Below are 19,763 nucleotides of genomic sequence, written 5' to 3'. Positions count from 1 at the left end.
GTTTGGGAGCTTTGGTATAATCCCCATGGTCCTTTCAGGAACCCCAGCATCCACTTAGGACGATAGAGAAAATAAGAATTTACTTACCGATAATTCTATTTCTCGGAGTCCGTAGTGGATGCTGGGCGCCCATCCCAAGTGCGGATTATCTGCAATACTTGTACATAGTTATTGTTAACTAATTCGGGTTATTGTTTAGGAAGCCATCTTTCAGAGGCTCCTCTGTTATCATACTGTTAACTGGGTTTAGATCACAAGTTGTACGGTGTGATTGGTGTGGCTGGTATGAGTCTTACCCGGGATTCAAAATCCTCCCTTATTGTGTACGCTCGTCCGGGCACAGTACCTAACTGGAGTCTGGAGGAGGGTCATAGGGGGAGGAGCCAGTACACACCACCTGACCTGTAAAAGCTTTACTTTTGTGCCCTGTCTCCTGCGGAGCCGCTATTCCCCATGGTCCTTTCAGGAACCCCAGCATCCACTACGGACTCCGAGAAATAGAATTATCGGTAAGTAAATTCTTATTTTTAAATTGATCCTTACAGAATGCTATATTACTACAAAAACAAAACCTATATGCTAGAAGTACACTAGAAGACAGCTATTTTTTAGACACAGCAAAGAAGTAAGGAACAAACATGCCTATTACTTACTGCTTATGTGAGGTATCCTTATGACAATAAAATGAAATATGTTTATAAATAAGATGCTTGGGACCTAAAGGCTCACCTAGTGATCCACTAATATAAATATTTCAATTGTTTAACAGAGATAAAAGAATATGTTTAGAATAAATTATCGTAATGTCCTTTCTAATGCTCTGAATTACTCAAGGTGGTCCAGCAGTCATCACAAACCCCTATTATGTTACTAACTGTTTTCTTATTGGTTGAGCTGGCAGTGTAATAACCAAGAGAAAGGGACACTACAATGTACCCTTTACAGGTTAATTCAGTATGTGCAAAGGAAGTTTGGCCAACCAAGTGGAAAGTAATGCCAAACACAGTCAAAAATATACTGAACAAGTCTTGCTGGAATCCAGTTCATTGCGCAAAAAGACAGTGGAATTCAGCTAGAACATCTGTGCTTATTCTCTACACACTGACAACATGATGCTTTGCGCATACAGGCCCTCATTCTGAGTTGATCGCAGCAGCAAGAAAGTTAGCAATTGGGCAAAACCATGTGCACTGCAGGGGAAGCAGATATATCATGTGCAGAGAGAGTTAGATTTGGGTGGGTTATTTTGTTTCTGTGCAGGGTAAATACTGGCTGCTTTATTTTTACACTGCAAATTAGATTGCAGATTGAACACACCCCACCCAAATCTAACTCTCTCTACACATGTTATATCTACCCCTCCTGCAGTGCACATGGTTTTGCCCAATTGCTAACTTTCTTGCTGCTGCGATCAACTCAGAATGAGGGCCACAGTACATAAATGTAACAAACACAATCTGATATAACATATAATAAAGTTGAGGTTACTAGGATTTTAAGGATTATTTTGAAGAACATTAGCAAGTATTTGATTTCTGTATATAAATTCAGTTAAACAGATTTTGTATAAAATGTAATTGGGTCTACATTACAGTACATGCATTACGTATTCATCCTAAACACAGATGTACAGTATAGTAAGATCCCTTTAGTTAAAGTAACACAAGCCATGGTGGGATTGCAATGAATCCCTACAAAGCAACAGAGATTAGACAATCACAAACTGGTGATGTAATAAGGTATAGTCTATTTATTACATGTGCTAGACTGCCTTGATAGTTCTATGACTTCTGACTTGTATTTTTGAATTTTGCCATGGAGGATCTCAACATTAAGGTTCCTTCAACTGAGGTTCCAGGATTGTCCATCATCTTTTGCCACAAATACTGTTCTTCACCTTGAGCATCCATCCAGTCAACCTCGTTTCCATAACTTGTACCTGTAAAATGTAAGCAATAGACAGACACTTAATAGACCAGCACAATTTACGCACTTGCTCAGATTTGTCTTAACATTTAAAATATTCCATTCTAGAAAAGCCATGAGACATTTTACACTGACACATCTCTCAGTCTCTCTCATATAAGATTGATTTGTCACATTAAATTAACTTCAGTAACAGTCACCACAACAATTTTACCTTAGCCACTTGCTAGCGTTAGCTTTATCACATCCATCTCAGCGCCAAACGCTGACTTTCACAGGGTGGAATCTAAGTTTGCCTCTCACCAAAAATATATTCTCTCCAGATAGCTACAGTACAGTATATCTAATCAGGTTACAATGGCTACATGCAGTATGTGAAACAACCACTATACAGTATATTGGGGCAGATGAATAAAGCCTGTAGAAGGGATAATAAGATTTTACTTACCGGTAAATCTATTTCTCGTAGTCCGTAGTGGATGCTGGGGACTCCGTAAGGACCATGGGGAACAGACTGGCTCCGCAGGAGACAGGGCACTTTAAGAAAGAATTAAGATACGGGTGTGCACTGGCTCCTCCCTCTATGTCCCTCCTCCAGACCTCAGTTAAGGAAACTGTGCCCGGAAGAGCTGACAGTACAAGGAAAGGATTTTGGAATCCAGGGTAAGACTCATACCAGCCACACCAATCACACCGTATAACTCGTGATAAACATACCCAGTTAACAGCATGAACAAAAACAGAGCATCAGATAACCCTGATGCAACCATAACATAACCCTTATTTAAGCAATAACTATATACAAGTATTGCAGAAGAAGTCCGCACTTGGGACGGGCGCCCAGCATCCACTACGGACTACGAGAAATAGATTTACCGGTACGTAAAATCTTATTTTCTCTAACGTCCTAGTGGATGCTGGGGACTCCGTAAGGACCATGGGGATTATACCAAAGCTCCCAAAAGGGCGGGAGAGTGCGGATGACTCTGCAGCACCGAATGAGCAAACACAAGGTCCTCCTCAGCCAGGGTATCAAACTTGTAGAACTTTGCAAAGGTGTTTGAACCTGACCAAGTAGCCGCTCGGCAAAGCTGTAATGCCGAGACCCCTCGGGCAGCCGCCCAAGAAGAGCCCACCTTCCTAGTGGAATGGGCTTTTACTGATTTTAGAAGCGGCAAGCCAGCCGCAGAATGAGCCTGCTGAATCGTGTTACAGATCCAGCGAGCAATAGTTTGCTTTGAAGCAGGAGCACCCAGCTTGTTGGATGCATACAGGATAAACAGCGACTCAGTTTTCCTGACTCTAGCCGTTCTGGCTACATAAACCTTCAAAGCCCTGACTTCATCTAGTGACTCGGAATCCTCCAAGTCACGAGTAGCCACAGGCACCACAATAGGTTGGTTCATATGAAAAGATGACACCACTTTTGGCAGAAATTGTGGACGAGTCCGCAATTCTGCCCTGTCTATATGGAAAACCAGATAGGGGCTTTTATGTGACAAAGCCGCCAATTCTGACACACGCCTAGCCGAAGCCAAGGCTAATAGCATGACCACCTTCCACGTGAGATATTTTAACTTCACGGTTTTAAGTGGCTCAAACCAGTGTGATTTCAGGAAACTCAACACCACGTTAAGATCCCAAGGTGCCACTGGAGGCACAAACGGGGGCTGAATATGCAGCACTCCCTTTACAAACGTCTGAACTTCAGGAAGAGAAGCCAGTTCTTTTTGAAAGAAAATGGATAGGGCCGAAATCTGGACCTTAATGGACCCCAATTTAAGGGCCAAAGTCACTCCCGACTGTAGGAAGTGAAGGAAACGGCCCAGCTGGAATTCCTCTGTAGGGGCATTCCTGGCCTCGCACCAAGCAATAGATTTTCGCCATATACGGTGATAATGTTTAGCCGTCACGTCCTTCCTAGCCTTTATTAGCGTAGGAATAACCTCATCCGGAATGCCTTTTTCTGCTAGGATCCGGCGTTCAACCGCCATGCCGTCAAACGCAGCCGCGGTAAGTCTTGGAACAGACAGGGCCCCTGCTGCAACAGATCCTGTCTTAGAGGCAGAGGCCATGGGTCCTCTGTGAGCATTTCTTGTAGCTCTGGATACCAAGTCCTTCTTGGCCAATCCGGAACAATGAGTATTGTTCTCACTCCTCTTTTTCTTATGATTCTCAGCACCTTGGGTATGAGAGGAAGAGGAGGAAACACATAAACCGACTGGAACACCCACGGTGTCACCAGTGCGTCTACAGCTATCGCCTGAGGGTCTCTTGACCTGGCGCAATACCTCTGTAGCTTTTAGTTGAGGCGGGACGCCATCATGTCCACCTGTGGCAGTTCCCATCGCCTTGCAATCTGCGTGAAGACTTCCTGATGAAGTCCCCACTCTCCCGGGTGGAGGTCGTGCCTGCTGAGGAAGTCTGCTTCCCAGTTGAACACTGCCGACAGTGCTCGTACGTGATTCTCCGCCCATCGAAGAATTCTGGTGGCTTCCGCCATCGCCACCCTGCTCCTTGTGCCGCCTTGGCGGTTTACATGAGCCACTGCGGTGATGTTGTCTGATTGAATCAGCACCGATTGGTCGCGAAGCAAGGTCTCCGCTTGACTTAGGGCGTTGTATATGGCCCTTAGTTCCAGGATGTTGATGTGAAGGCAAGTCTCCTGACTTGACCACAGACCCTGGAAATTTCTTCCCTGTGTGACTGCCCCCCACCCTCGGAGGCTTGCATCCGTGGTCACCAGGACCCAGTCCTGAATGCCGAATCTACGGCCCTCGAGAAGGTGAGCACTCTGCAGCCACCACAGAAGAGACACCCTGGCCCTGGGGGATAGGGTGATCAGCCGATGCATCTGTAGATGCGATCCGGACCACTTGTCCAACAGATCTCATTGAAAGGTCCTCGCATGGAACCTGCCGAAGGGAATGGCCTCGTATGACGCCACCATCTTTCCCAGGACTCTCGTGCAGTGATGCACCGACACCTGTTTTGGTTTTAAGAGGTCTTTGACCAGTGTCATGAGTTCCTGCGCCTTCTCCGTCGGGAGAAAAACCTTCTTCTGGTCTGTGTCCAGAATCATGCCCAGGAAGGGCAGACGCGTCGTAGGAATCAGCTGCGACTTTGGAATATTCAGAATCCAGCCGTGCTGTTGTAACACTTCCCGAGAGCGTGCTACACTGATCAGCAACTGCTCTCTGGACCTCGCCTTTATGAGGAGATCGTCCAAGTATGGGATAATTGTGACTCCTTGCTTCCGCAGGAGCACCATCATTTCTGCCATTACCTTGGTAAATATTCTCGGTGCCGTGGACAGATCAAACGGCAACGTCTGGAATTGGTAATGACAATCCTGTACCATAAATCTGAGGTACTCCTGATGAGGTGGATAAATGGGGAAATGAAGGTAAGCATCCTTTATGTCCAGAGACACCATAAAATCCCCTTCTCCAGGCTTGCGATGACCGCTCTGAGCGATTCCATCTTGAACTTGAACCTTTTCAGGTATATATTCAGGGATTTTAAATTCAATATGGGTCTGACCAAACCGTCCGGTTTCGGTACCACAAACATTGTCGAATAGTAACCCCTTCCCTGTTGAAGGAGGGGAACCTTTACCACCACCTGCTGGAGATACAATTTGTGAATTGCAGCTAACACTATTTCCCTCTCTATGGGGGAAGTTGGTAGGGCCGATTTGAGGTAACGGTGAGGGGGCATCACTTCGAATTCCAGCTTGTATCCCTGAGACACAATCTCTATAGCCCAGGGATCCACCTGTGAGTGAACCCACTTGTAGCTGAAATTTCGGAGACTCGCCCCCACCGGGCCTGGCTCCGCCTGTGGAGCCCCAGCGTCATGCGGTGGATTTAGTGGAAGCCGGGGAGGACTTCTGTTCCTGGGAACTAGCTGTATTGTGCAGCTTCTTTCCTCTACCCCTGCCTCTGGCAAGAAAGGACGCACCTCGGACTTTCTTGCCTTTCTGTGAGCGAAAGGACTGCATTTGGTAATACGGTGCTTTCTTAGGCTGTGAGGGAATATATGGCAAAAAATTTGACTTTCCAGCCGTAGCTGTGGAGACCGGGTCCGAGAGACAGTCCCCAAACAATTCCTCACCCTTATAAGGTAAAACCTCCATGTGCTTTTTTGAGTCGGCATCGCCTGTCCATTGCCGAGTCCACAGGACCCTTCTGGCAGAAATCGACATAGCATTTATTCTAGAGCCCAGTAGGCTAATGTCTCTTTGGGCATCTCTCATATATAGGACAGCGTCTTTTATATGCCCCAGGGTCAGTATTATAGTATCCTTGTCCAAGGTATCAAGTTCCTCCGATAAGGTATCTGTCCATGCTGCTACAGCACTACACATCCAGGCCAACGCAATTGCCGCCCTTAGCAGGGTACCTAAATGTGTATAAATGGATTTCAGGATACCCTCCTGCTTTCTATCTGCAGCATCTTTTAGGGTGGCCGTATCCTGTGACGGCAGGGCTACCCTCTTGGATAAGCGTGTTAAAGCTTTGTCTACCCTAGGGGCGGATTCCCAGCATAACCTGTCCGTTGGCGGGAAAGGATACGCCATAAGCATCCGTTTGGAAATCTGCAGTTTCCTATCTGGAGATTCCCAAGCCTTTTCACATAACTCATTTAACTTATGTGAAGGGGGAAAGGTCACCTCTTGCCTTTTTTCCCCATACATATAAACCCTCTTGTCAGGGACTGGGGTTTCCTTTGTGATGTGTAATACATCTTTCATTGCTATAATCATGTAGCGGATGGCTTTAGCCATTTTAGGCTGCAACTTTGCATCATCGCCATCGACACTGGAGTCAGTATCCGTGTCGATATCTGTGTCAACAATTTGGGATAGTGGGCGCTTCTGAGACCCTGACTGCCTCTGCGCTGTAGGATCAGGCATGGGTTGAGACCCTGACTGTCCCAAGGCTTCAGCTTTATCCAACCTTTTATGCAAGGAATTAACATTATCATTTAAAACCTTCCACATATCCATCCAATCGGGTGTCGGCGCCGTCGGCGGCGACCCCACATTCATTTGTACCCGCTCTGTTTCCACATAGCCTTCCTCGTCAAACATGCTGACAAAAGCGTACCGACACACCACACACACAGGGGATGCTCTATTTGAAGACAGTTCCCCCACAAGGCCTTTTGGAGAGACAGAGAGAGAGTATGCCAGCACACACCACAGCGCTATAAGACCCAGGAATCACACAGTAACTTAGTGTTAACCCAGTAGCTGCTGTATATCAGTTTTTGCGCCAAATTTATGTGCCCCCCCTCTCTTTTCACCCTCTTTCTACCGTGATTCTGCAGGGGAGAGCCTGGGGAGCTTCCTCTCAGCGGAGCTGTGGAGAGAAAATGGCGCTGGTGAGAGCTGAGGAAGAAGCCCCGCCCCCTCAGCGGCGGGCTTCTGTCCCGCGTTTTGTGTGTAAAATAATGGCGGGGGCTCATGCATATATACAGTGCCCAACTGTAAATTATGCTTCTTTTATGCCATGAGGTTCCCAATTGCTGCCCAGGGCGCCCCCCCCTGCGCCCTGCACCCTACAGTGACCGGAGTGTGTGGGTTTAGTGTGGGAGCAATGGCGCACAGCTGCAGTGCTGTGCGCTACCTCAGATGAAGACTGGAGTCTTCTGCCGCCGATTTCAAAGTCTACTTGCTTCTCACGCCGGCTTCTGTCTTCTGGCTCTGCGAGGGGGACGGCGGCGCGACTCCGGGATCGGACGACCAAGGGTGCGTTCCTGTGTACGATCCCTCTGGAGCTAATGGTGTCCAGTAGCCTAAGAAGCAGGACCTATCTTCTAGTGAGTAGGGCTGCTTCTCTCCCCTCAGTCCCACGTAGCAGAGAGTCTGTTGCCAGCAGATCTCTCTGAAAATAAAAAATCCTAACAAAATACTTTCTATTTAGCAAGCTCAGGAGAGCTCACTAAGGTGCACCCAGCTAGTCCGGGCACAGATTCAAACTGAGGTCTGGAGGAGGGACATAGAGGGAGGAGCCAGTGCACACCAGGATCCTAATTCTTTCTTAAAGTGCCCTGTCTCCTGCGGAGCCCGTCTGTTCTCCATGGTCCTTACGGAGTCCCCAGCATCCACTAGGACGTTAGAGAAAAAGAAGTGATAAAGAAGTGATAAGTGCAAGGTGATAACGCACCAGCCAGTCAGCTCTTAACTGTCATTTTTCAAATGTGTAATGATTGGCTGGTGTGTTATCACCTTGCGCTTATCACCGCTTCATCACTTCTCCAGGTTAATACATCTGCCCCATTGTACTGTATGTAGACTACATTACTCTGCAACAAGAAGTCAGTAAAATTGGTTTGGCAGAGCTATAAAAATGCCATTTTCCCTTTGTGTAGTCCTATGTAGGATCTTTGCTAATTCCGGAACCAGGGACCCAAACTTTGCATCAAGATTGTTTACACATTTATTCATTTGTTTTAATAAACTAAACTGATGAGAGAATATTAATTTAAAAAAACTGCCCTAATTTCATAGTGGCAGGCGTAACTTTATATTGTGCACACATGTATGATAAGAGGGACTCTGAATGTGATGAACTTATGAGACTCTAGCTGCACTCTATCCAGGTCCACACTTACACTTTTTGACGTCCCCCCCCCTTAAATTATCTTCTTCTGTGTTGCCCAATATCCCACCCTAGGGTCATAGCTCTCCATGGTTCCAGTCCCTACTGCTTACAGCTGTGTAAGAAAAAAAATATGGAAATAATCCAGCCCCAAACTGAACCCATGGCAACATGTTTATTAAATAACTGTAAATATATAATAATAAATGAAATAAAAACAAATACAAAATTAATCAAGTGCCGGCTGTGTCCACTGGGGATGTAGTTATGTGACCGACGGTCAGGAGACCTCTGGACACAACATGGGTGCCTGCATCCTGACCCCTCAAAATCCTGACATGCCGAGTAACAGGAACTATTTCCACTCGTGGGTGTCCACCCATAGAGCCCGCGAGGGGCTTTGTTGTGCTTGCAACCCCCCCTTCCCCCGGCATTCTAAACCCCGGGATCCCGACGTCAGTATCGTGACGGGCGGATTCCCAAGTGCCGGTTATCCATACCCAATCTGTACATTCTACTACCCTGAGCACATGTTAGCTTGTCACCATTCCTGGCTGGGCACTCAGACTGCACGAGTGCCTGGTTTGCTTCTATAGAGACTACACCATGATTCGTCCTTCTGCCAATCAATGTGGGTGGTCACAACACAACCCTGTCCTCTCCTGTTTTTGACTGAGGGTTTTAGCATAATGAATACAGTTCCTGCCAGTGATTTTAAGTGGTATTGCAGCACTGCTTTCATTCACTATCATACAATAAAGTACTCCTAGTGATAATAGCTTAGATGAATTATTTCACACCAGCATGTACAGTATTTCATCTGTACTAGAGCTAGTGCAGTTCTCATTGAGTTTTAGTTTCGGCCAGTCAATACAGGTGTCCCCTATCACATGTACAGTGCATTAATGTGGTATACACGGATAGGGTCACCACCACGTGCTTAATTATTATACATGTTACATTATACTGTATTCCCATAGGTATGGTGATTTAACTACAGTGAATTGCTATTATTAATCTGGTACATTATCACGCATGCCTCTTTATTTATTATATACATTTATAAGGAAGCCCAGACCATGCACTCTTTAATGGTTAGTCAAGCCTATCTGATGATGAGCCACACCCCCTCTGGTTGCGGGCCACACCCCTCCAGCATGAGTTCCTACCACTGAATTCTCCATGTGGACCTTTCATGCCCTATGCACAGTCCCATTCTCAGGGTATATTTTGCTAAAAAATGCCCTGAGAAGTGCCTGGAGGAGATTCACATGGACAGAACTTTCTCAGAAGCTCTCTTCCTGCATGCAATATTTGATACATTGTTGCAATGTCAAATATCGCATTGCGAATTTAGGCAAAATTATCATATCACATCCACGTCTGAGATACAAATTGTGATAAATAAGCCCCATAATATAATGTTTACAGAGCACTTTATAAAAAGGTAAAATAGTCACATGACTGAGTACATACCGCTGCCACAGCCCAAAGAGACGCCACCCAGGAAAATGTTGCTCGATAAGGATTCCTTGTCCCAGACTGTAAGCTCTAAGCACACATTTTGCAGATCATCGGGCTGGAGATTGGTGAAGGAGAATGTATGGTTCCACTGAGGATTTACAGACTTTTTGATGATGGAAGTTTTGTGCTTTGTTGATTTGTTGTTATCAGGTAATAAATATCTAGAGGGTAAAAAAAAAAAAAAAAAAAAAACTTAATAAATTGTTAGCACAATCCAGAACATACAGAAACTAGAGATGAGCGGGTTCGGTTCCTCTGAATCCGAACCCGCCCGAACTTCAGGTTTTTTACACGGGTCCGAGCAGGCTCGGGATCTTCCCGCCTTGCTCGGTTAACCCGAGCGCGCCCGAACGTCATCATCACGCTGTCGGATTCTCGCGAGGCTCGGATTCTATCGCGAGACTCGGATTCTATATAAGGAGCCGCGCGTCGCCGCCATTTTCACACGTGCATTGAGAGTCATAGAGAGAGGACGTGGCTGGCGTCCTCTCCGTTTAGAGAAGAGAGAGACACAGTATTTTGGGGAGCATTATTAGGAGGAGTACTACTATACTGTATACTACTATACTACTTGCTGAAGTGATATTTATAGATTAGATAGTGTGACTGTAAGTGTATTATCTGACTTGTGGGGGAGACACTGACAGTGGGGAGCAGTTAGAGTCTGAGAGCAGGACTCAGGAGTACATATAACGTACAGTGCACACTTTTGCTGCCAGAGTCAGTGCCACACTGCCATTGTTGTGACCACACTGACCACCAGTATAATAATATATTTTGTGATTGTCTGCTTAGGCCTCGGAGTACTAGTTGCAAGTTGCAACGTGACCTGAAGTGACCACCAGTTTAATAATCAATCACCACCAGTTTAATATATATATATATATATATATATATATATATATATATAATTGTATATAATATATATATATATATAATATTGTATACCACCTACCCGTGTTTTTTTTTTTTTTTCATTCTTCTTTATACATACTACTATAGTAGCTTACTGTAGCAGTCTGCGGTGCTGTGCTGATCTGATAGTGTCCAGCAGGTCCGTCATCAGTCATTACATAATAAATATATATAGTACCTGTCCGGCTGCAGTACTAGTGATATTATATTGATTTCATCTCATTATCAATAATTTATCATCCAGTCTAGACTCTATATTAGCAGCAGACACAGTACGTTAGTCCACGGCTGTAGCTACCTCTGTGTCGGCACTCGGCAGTCCATCCATAATTGTATACCACCTACCCGTGGTTTTTTTTTTTCTTTCTTCTTTGTACATACTACTATAGAGTATAGTAGCTTACTGTAGCAGTCTGCGGTGCTGCTGAGCTGACAGTGTCCAACAGGTCCGTCATCAGTCATCATTACCTAATAAATATATTATCTACCTGTCCGGCTGCAGTACTAGTGATATTATATATACATACATATATATATTGATTTCATCTCATTATCAATCATCCAGTCTATATTAGCAGCAGACACAGTACGTTAGTCCACGGCTGTAGCTACCTCTGTGTCGGCACTCGGCAGTCCATCCATAATTGTATACCACCTACCCGTGGTTTTTTTTTTTTCTTTCTTCTTTGTACATACTACTATAGTATAGTAGCTTACTGTAGCAGTCTGCGGTGCTGCTGAGCTGACAGTGTCCAGCAGGTCCGTCATCAGTCATCATTACCTAATAAATATATTATCTACCTGTCCGGCTGCAGTACTAGTGATATTATATATACATACATATATATATTGATTTCATCTCATTATCAATCATCCAGTCTATATTAGCAGCAGACACAGTACGTTAGTCCACGGCTGTAGCTACCTCTGTGTCGGCACTCGGCAGTCCATCCATAATTGTATACCACCTACCCGTGGTTTTTTTTTTTCTTTCTTCTTTGTACATACTACTATAGAGTATAGTAGCTTACTGTAGCAGTCTGCGGTGCTGCTGAGCTGACAGTGTCCAGCAGGTCCGTCATCAGTCATCATTACCTAATAAATATATTATCTACCTGTCCGGCTGCAGTACTAGTGATATTATATATACATACATATATATATTGATTTCATCTCATTATCAATCATCCAGTCTATATTAGCAGCAGACACAGTACGTTAGTCCACGGCTGTAGCTACCTCTGTGTCGGCACTCGGCAGTCCATCCATAATTGTATACCACCTACCCGTGGTTTTTTTTTTTCTTTCTTCTTTGTACATACTACTATAGTATAGTAGCTTACTGTAGCAGTCTGCGGTGCTGCTGAGCTGACAGTGTCCAGCAGGTCCGTCATCAGTCATCATTACCTAATAAATATATTATCTACCTGTCCGGCTGCAGTACTAGTGATATTATATATACATACATATATATATTGATTTCATCTCATTATCAATCATCCAGTCTATATTAGCAGCAGACACAGTACGTTAGTCCACGGCTGTAGCTACCTCTGTGTCGGCACTCGGCAGTCCATCCATAATTGTATACCACCTACCCGTGGTTTTTTTTTTTCTTTCTTCTTTGTACATACTACTATAGTATAGTAGCTTACTGTAGCAGTCTGCGGTGCTGCTGAGCTGACAGTGTCCAGCAGGTCCGTCATCAGTCATCATTACCTAATAAATATATTATCTACCTGTCCGGCTGCAGTACTAGTGATATTATATATACATACATATATATATTGATTTCATCTCATTATCAATCATCCAGTCTATATTAGCAGCAGACACAGTACGTTAGTCCACGGCTGTAGCTACCTCTGTGTCGGCACTCGGCAGTCCATCCATAAGTATACTAGTATCCATCCATCTCCATTGTTTACCTGAGGTGCCTTTTAGTTGTGCCTATTAAAATATGGAGAACAAAAATGTTGAGGTTCCAAAATTAGGGAAAGATCAAGATCCACTTCCACCTCGTGCTGAAGCTGCTGCCACTAGTCATGGCCGAGACGATGAAATGCCAGCAACGTCGTCTGCCAAGGCCGATGCCCAATGTCATAGTACAGAGCATGTCAAATCCAAAACACCAAATATCAGTAAAAAAAGGACTCCAAAACCTAAAATAAAATTGTCGGAGGAGAAGCGTAAACTTGCCAATATGCCATTTACCACACGGAGTGGCAAGGAACGGCTGAGGCCCTGGCCTATGTTCATGGCTAGTGGTTCAGCTTCACATGAGGATGGAAGCACTCAGCCTCTCGCTAGAAAACTGAAAAGACTCAAGCTGGCAAAAGCACCGCAAAGAACTGTGCGTTCTTCGAAATCCCAAATCCACAAGGAGAGTCCAATTGTGTCGGTTGCGATGCCTGACCTTCCCAACACTGGACGTGAAGAGCATGCGCCTTCCACCATTTGCACGCCCCCTGCAAGTGCTGGAAGGAGCACCCGCAGTCCAGTTCCTGATAGTCAGATTGAAGATGTCAGTGTTGAAGTACACCAGGATGAGGAGGATATGGGTGTTGCTGGCGCTGGGGAGGAAATTGACCAGGAGGATTCTGATGGTGAGGTGGTTTGTTTAAGTCAGGCACCCGGGGAGACACCTGTTGTCCGTGGGAGGAATATGGCCGTTGACATGCCTGGTGAAAATACCAAAAAAATCAGATCTTCAGTGTGGAGGTATTTCAACAGAAAAGCGGACAACAGGTGTCAAGCCGTGTGTTGCCTTTGTCAAGCTGTAATAAGTAGGGGTAAGGACGTTAACCACCTCGGAACATCCTCCCTTATACGTCACCTGCAGCGCATTCATAATAAGTCAGTGACAAGTTCAAAAACTTTGGGTGACAGCGGAAGCAGTCCACTGACCAGTAAATCCCTTCCTCTTGTAACCAAGCTCACGCAAACCACCCCACCAACTCCCTCAGTGTCAATTTCCTCCTTCCCCAGGAATGCCAATAGTCCTGCAGGCCATGTCACTGGCAATTCTGACGATTCCTCTCCTGCCTGGGATTCCTCCGATGCATCCTTGCGTGTAACGCCTACTGCTGCTGGCGCTGCTGTTGTTGCTGCTGGGAGTCGATGGTCATCCCAGAGGGGAAGTCGGAAGACCACTTGTACTACTTCCAGTAAGCAATTGACTGTCCAACAGTCCTTTGCGAGGAAGATGAAATATCACAGCAGTCATCCTGCTGCAAAGCGGATAACTGAGGCCTTGACAACTATGTTGGTGTTAGACGTGCGTCCGGTATCCGCCGTTAGTTCACAGGGAACTACACAATTTCTTGAGGTAGTGTGGCCCCGTTACCAAATACCATCTAGGTTCCACTTCTCTAGGCAGGCGATACCGAAAATGTACACAGACCTCAGAAAAAGACTCACCAGTGTCCTAAAAAATGCAGCTATACCCAATGTCCACTTAACCACGGACATGTGGACAAGTGGAGCAGGGCAGGGTCAGGACTATATGACTGTGACAGCCCACTGGGTAGATGTATGGACTCCCGCCGCAAGAACAGCAGCGGCGGCACCAGTAGCAGCATCTCGCAAACGCCAACTCTTTCCTAGGCAGGCTACGCTTTGTATCACCGCTTTCCAGAATACGCACACAGCTGAAAACCTCTTACGGCAACTGAGGAAGATCATCGCGGAATGGCTTACCCCAATTGGACTCTCCTGTGGATTTGTGGCATCGGACAACGCCAGCAATATTGTGTGTGCATTAAATATGGGCAAATTCCAGCACGTCCCATGTTTTGCACATACCTTGAATTTGGTGGTGCAGAATTTTTAAAAAAACGACAGGGGCGTGCAAGAGATGCTGTCGGTGGCCAGAAGAATTGCGGGACACTTTCGGCGTACAGGCACCACGTACAGAAGACTGGAGCACCACCAAAAACTACTGAACCTGCCCTGCCATCATCTGAAGCAAGAAGTGGTAACGAGGTGGAATTCAACCCTCTATATGCTTCAGAGGTTGGAGGAGCAGCAAAAGGCCATTCAAGCCTATACAATTGAGCACGATATAGGAGGTGGAATGCACCTGTCTCAAGCGCAGTGGAGAATGATTTCAACGTTGTGCAAGGTTCTGATGCCCTTTGAACTTGCCACACGTGAAGTCAGTTCAGACACTGCCAGCCTGAGTCAGGTCATTCCCCTCATCAGGCTTTTGCAGAAGAAGCTGGAGACATTGAAGGAGGAGCTAACACGGAGCGATTCCGCTAGGCATGTGGGACTTGTGGATGGAGCCCTTAATTCGCTTAACAAGGATTCACGGGTGGTCAATCTGTTGAAATCAGAGCACTACATTTTGGCCACCGTGCTCGATCCTAGATTTAAAGCCTACCTTGGATCTCTCTTTCTGGCAGACACAAGTCTGCTGCGGTTGAAAGACCTGCTGGTGAGAAAATTGTCAAGTCAAGCGGAACGCGACCTGTCAACATCTCCTCCTTCACATTCTCCCGCAACTGGGGGAGCGAGGAAAAGGCTCAGAATTCCGAGCCCACCCGCTGGCGGTGATGCAGGGCAGTCTGGAGCGACTGCTGATGCTGACATCTGGTCCGGACTGAAGGACCTGACAACGATTACGGACATGTCGTCTACTGTCACTGCATATGATTCTCTCACCATTGAAAGAATGGTGGAGGATTATATGAGTGACCGCATCCAAGTAGGCACGTCACACAGTCCGTACTTATACTGACAGGAAAAAGAGGCAATTTGGAGGCCCTTGCACAAACTGGCTTTATTCTACCTAAGTTGCCCTCCCACAAGTGTGTACTCCGAAAGAGTGTTTAGTGCCGCCGCTCACCTTGTCAGCAATCGGCGTACGAGGTTACATCCAGAAAATGTGGAGAAGATGATGTTCATTAAAATGAATTATAATCAATTCCTCCGTGGAGACATTGACCAGCAGCAATTGCCTCCACAAAGTACACAGGGAGCTGAGATGGTGGATTCCAGTGGGGACGAATTGATAATCTGTGAGGAGGGGGATGTACACGGTGATATATCGGAGGATGATGATGAGGTGGACATCTTGCCTCTGTAGAGCCAGTTTGTGCAAGGAGAGATTAATTGCTTCTTTTTTGGTGGGGGTCCAAACCAACCCGTCATTTCAGTCACAGTCGTGTGGCAGACCCTGTCACTGAAATGATGGGTTGGTTAAAGTGTGCATGTCCTGTTTATACAACATAAGGGTGGGTGGGAGGGCCCAAGGACAATTCCATCTTGCACCTCTTTTTTCTTAAATTTTTCTTTGCGTCATGTGCTGTTTGGGGAGGGTTTTTTGGAAGGGACATCCTGCGTGACACTGCAGTGCCACTCCTAGATGGGCCCGGTGTTTGTGTCGGCCACTAGGGTCGCTTATCTTACTCACACAGCTACCTCATTGCGCCTCTTTTTTTCTTTGCGTCATGTGCTGTTTGGGGAGGGTTTTTTGGAAGGGACATCCTGCGTGACACTGCAGTGACACTCCTAGATGGGCCCGGTGTTTGTGTCGGCCACTAGGGTCGCTTAGCTTAGTCATCCAGCGACCTAGGTGCAAATTTTAGGACTAAAAATAATATTGTGAGGTGTGAGGTATTCAGAATAGACTGAAAATGAGTGTAAATTATGGTTTTTGAGGTTAATAATACTTTGGGATCAAAATGACCCCCAAATTCTATGATTTAAGCTGTTTTTTAGTGTTTTTTGAAAAAAACACCCGAATCCAAAACACACCCGAATCCGACAAAAAAAATTCGGTGAGGTTTTGCCAAAACGCGGTCGAACCCAAAACACGGTCGCGGAACCGAACCCAAAACCAAAACACAAAACCCGAAAAATTTCCGGCGCTCATCTCTAACAGAAACATCAAACAACCCCCAAAAAAACAAAAAACAAAACAAAACCCTCAATCAAAAATATAAATTGACTGAGGATTAATTGATGTAGAATAGTTTTATAGGAAACCTTTGAATCAGCATCTGGGAATTCTCATATTAGCTATTAAATAATTCAGATGTTTTCATTTATGTGCATATAAATGTCAACATTTGAAAACACTGAAAAATTCCCTAGCATGGAAGATGAGAGGCACCCACTCTGTGTTACTGACATCTGGGTTCAGTAAGATGCTGCTACACAAATACACTATAATAATAATAATAATAATAATAATAATATTATGAATTAAAATCATATTTGTATCCTACATTCTATTCTATACTTTCAATTTATTTTTGGTGAAAAAAATGAGTAAATGAATTTCCCAAGAGCTGAAAGAAATACTTTCATACATCTTTGAAAGAAAGATTAGTCGATTATGCTTGTATTTTTAAAGCATGAAGCTGGTTTTGCATTGTAAATAATTGCCACTTTAAAAATATGGGCAGACTTGACGGAATGCCTGCACAGCCTCCATCTCCCAGGCTATTACATAAGCCCCAGGGTGTGCACCTATACAATTGCGAGACAAGTTGCCCTGATGAAACTAATAGTCTTCATTCAGCATGTGCCATTAATGTGCCAAGTTTGAGATTCATACAGCAAAGCTCATTGCTCATTATACCTGCACGCTCCATTACCACCATACATAAGAGAAAACATACAAACCCTGTGAAATCTGCACCTGGCCTCTAATAGAAGATCAGGTTGTACATTCATAGACTGTTTGGGTTTCTTCAGCAGGACAGCATAATGTGTTTTTGCCTCAAATAGGCAAAGTGGGCTAAGGGCCTAAGGGGGTAATTCAGATCTGATCTCTGCTGTGCACAGCGGGAGATCATATCCGAACTGCGTATGCTTCTGAGCAGCAATGCACAGGCACGTCGGACGGCTACAACGGGCATCGGCGGTCAGCGACGTGATGGTGCGAAGAATTCATTCACACGGGTGTTCGCAAGGTGATTGACAGGAAGAGGCCTTTTGTTGGTGGAAACTGACTGTTTTCAGGGAGTGTCCGGAAAAATGCAGGTGGGCTCAAGCGTTTTCAGGGAGGGGGTCTGATGTTAGCTCTAGCCCCGACCAGCCTGGGTTGACTGCACAAAGTTAATTTTTGCAGCTCAGCTACACATGCGATCGCACAATTGCACAGCAAATTTACAGTCCCCCTGTAGGCGGCGACTATATGATCGCAGGACAGCACAAAACGCAGCCCAGCAATCAGATCTGAATTAGGCCCAAAGTTTGCTGCTGGAACATTCTTATGATGAGGCACGGGGCTGACTGTTTATCCTATCATATTCAGATTTAGGGCTGACTGTTTATCCTATCATATTCAGATTTAGGGCTGACTGTTTGGGATCCGGTCTGAAGATCGACAGTATCTAGGTCGACAATGTTTAGGTCGACCACTATAGGTCGACAGTCACTAGGTCGACATGGATGGAAGGTCGACAGGGTTTCTAGGTCGACATGTGCTAGGTCGACAGGTCTAAAGGTCGACATGAGTTTTTCACATTGTTTCTTTTTTTGAATTTTTCATACTTAACGATCCACGTGGACTACGATTGGAACGGTAATCTGTGCCGAGCGAAGCAGTAGCAGACCTTTAGACCTGTCGACCTAGCACATGTCGACCTAGAAACCCTGTCGACCTTCCATCCATGTCGACCTAGTGACTGTCGACCTATAGTGGTCGACCTAAACATTGTCGACCTAGATACTGTCGATTTGATGAACCACACCCGACTGTTTATCCTATCATATTCAGATTTAGGGCTGACTGTTTAACCTGTCATATTCAGATTTAGGGCTGACTGTTTATCCTGTCATATTCAGATTTAGGGCTGACTGTTTATCCTATCATAATCAGATTTGCTTCTAAATTCACTTCAACTATTCCAACTTTTGCTTTGATTTCTAATTTAGTTTTTATTGAAGGTTACTCTCAAGATATATTACAATGATTAGGAGGTTGCAGAGAAAGGTGGAACCTCTGAAGCGAATTCAGAAATCTGCAAAAAATCCCACTAAAGTACAGCATACAAATAAACAATTAAATATGTCTAATTTATACACAAGATTTTTCTTATTATTCTGTATGGGTGAGCAGCTATATGAGATCAAGTCACCAAAAAATAACTGACTGTGGGGTCTATGTACTAAGCCTTGGGGCTAAATGTAATAGGGCGCAAGTTCATTTGTACAAACTCGCACCTACCCGCTGTGAATTTGGTTCAAGTTTGTACCGCAACTCACACTATGTAATAAGTGCGAGTCGGTGGCTGCAGGTAATAAAGTTGCACCTTGTAATGCAAATATTATTGCAAAGTGTGAGTTTGCCAGAAGCCTGCAAAAATGAGTGAGATCCATACAGGTTTCTATGTGTAAAAGTGATTAAATAGTTAAAAATCAGGGGGGGAAAAAACACGTAGGGTCCCCTCCCTAAAGTATAACCAGCCCCGGGCTATTTGAGCTGGTCCTGGTTCAAAAAATACATGGAACAAAACGTGTGGCGGTCCCCTATATTTAATGAACCGGGCTCTTAAGGAGTCTGCCCTGGTTCTAAAAATATAGGGGAAAAAATGAGTAGAGGTCATTCATATGTTCATAACCAGCATCGGGTTCTAATAGCAGGGGGTAATGTCACAGCCAGTGGACACACTAGACGGGGTCCCATGGCCAAAGCATTCATCCCCCTAACTAGCCAGCCCAGGCAAGGGATTCCTGGGGAAGTGGGGACCCCCCTCTCAAGGGCACCCAAGGTTGGGGCTATTCCCAGGCACCCCTGGGTGGTGGGTGCCAAGTTGACAGCAATCATTAAAATAA

The 19,763-nt window shown here is 45.2% G+C and overlaps 1 protein-coding gene across 4 annotated transcripts in view; it reads right to left on the bottom strand.

Annotated features, from left to right (window-relative positions):
• Positions 1-1,407: 1,407 nt before the first annotated feature.
• The window catches only part of SYTL5 (synaptotagmin like 5), a 513,325-nt gene continuing 494,969 nt past the window's right edge, over positions 1,408-19,763 (bottom strand). For all 4 annotated transcript variants that reach the window (XM_063955564.1, XM_063955566.1, XM_063955567.1 and 1 more), the window contains 2 exons: positions 10,011-10,219; positions 1,408-1,939 (listed from right to left, as the gene is read on the bottom strand). In XM_063955564.1, the coding sequence (XP_063811634.1) occupies positions 1,782-1,939; positions 10,011-10,219 (367 nt within the window). In that variant the 3' untranslated portion in view covers positions 1,408-1,781. The remainder of the gene's footprint in view (positions 1,940-10,010; positions 10,220-19,763) is intronic.

This window comes from Pseudophryne corroboree, chromosome 2 (genome assembly GCF_028390025.1).
Source record: "Pseudophryne corroboree isolate aPseCor3 chromosome 2, aPseCor3.hap2, whole genome shotgun sequence".
Lineage (NCBI taxonomy): Eukaryota > Metazoa > Chordata > Amphibia > Anura > Myobatrachidae > Pseudophryne > Pseudophryne corroboree.
The sequence above is the reverse complement of the archived record's forward strand: the minus strand, read 5'-3'. Positions and strand labels throughout refer to the sequence as shown.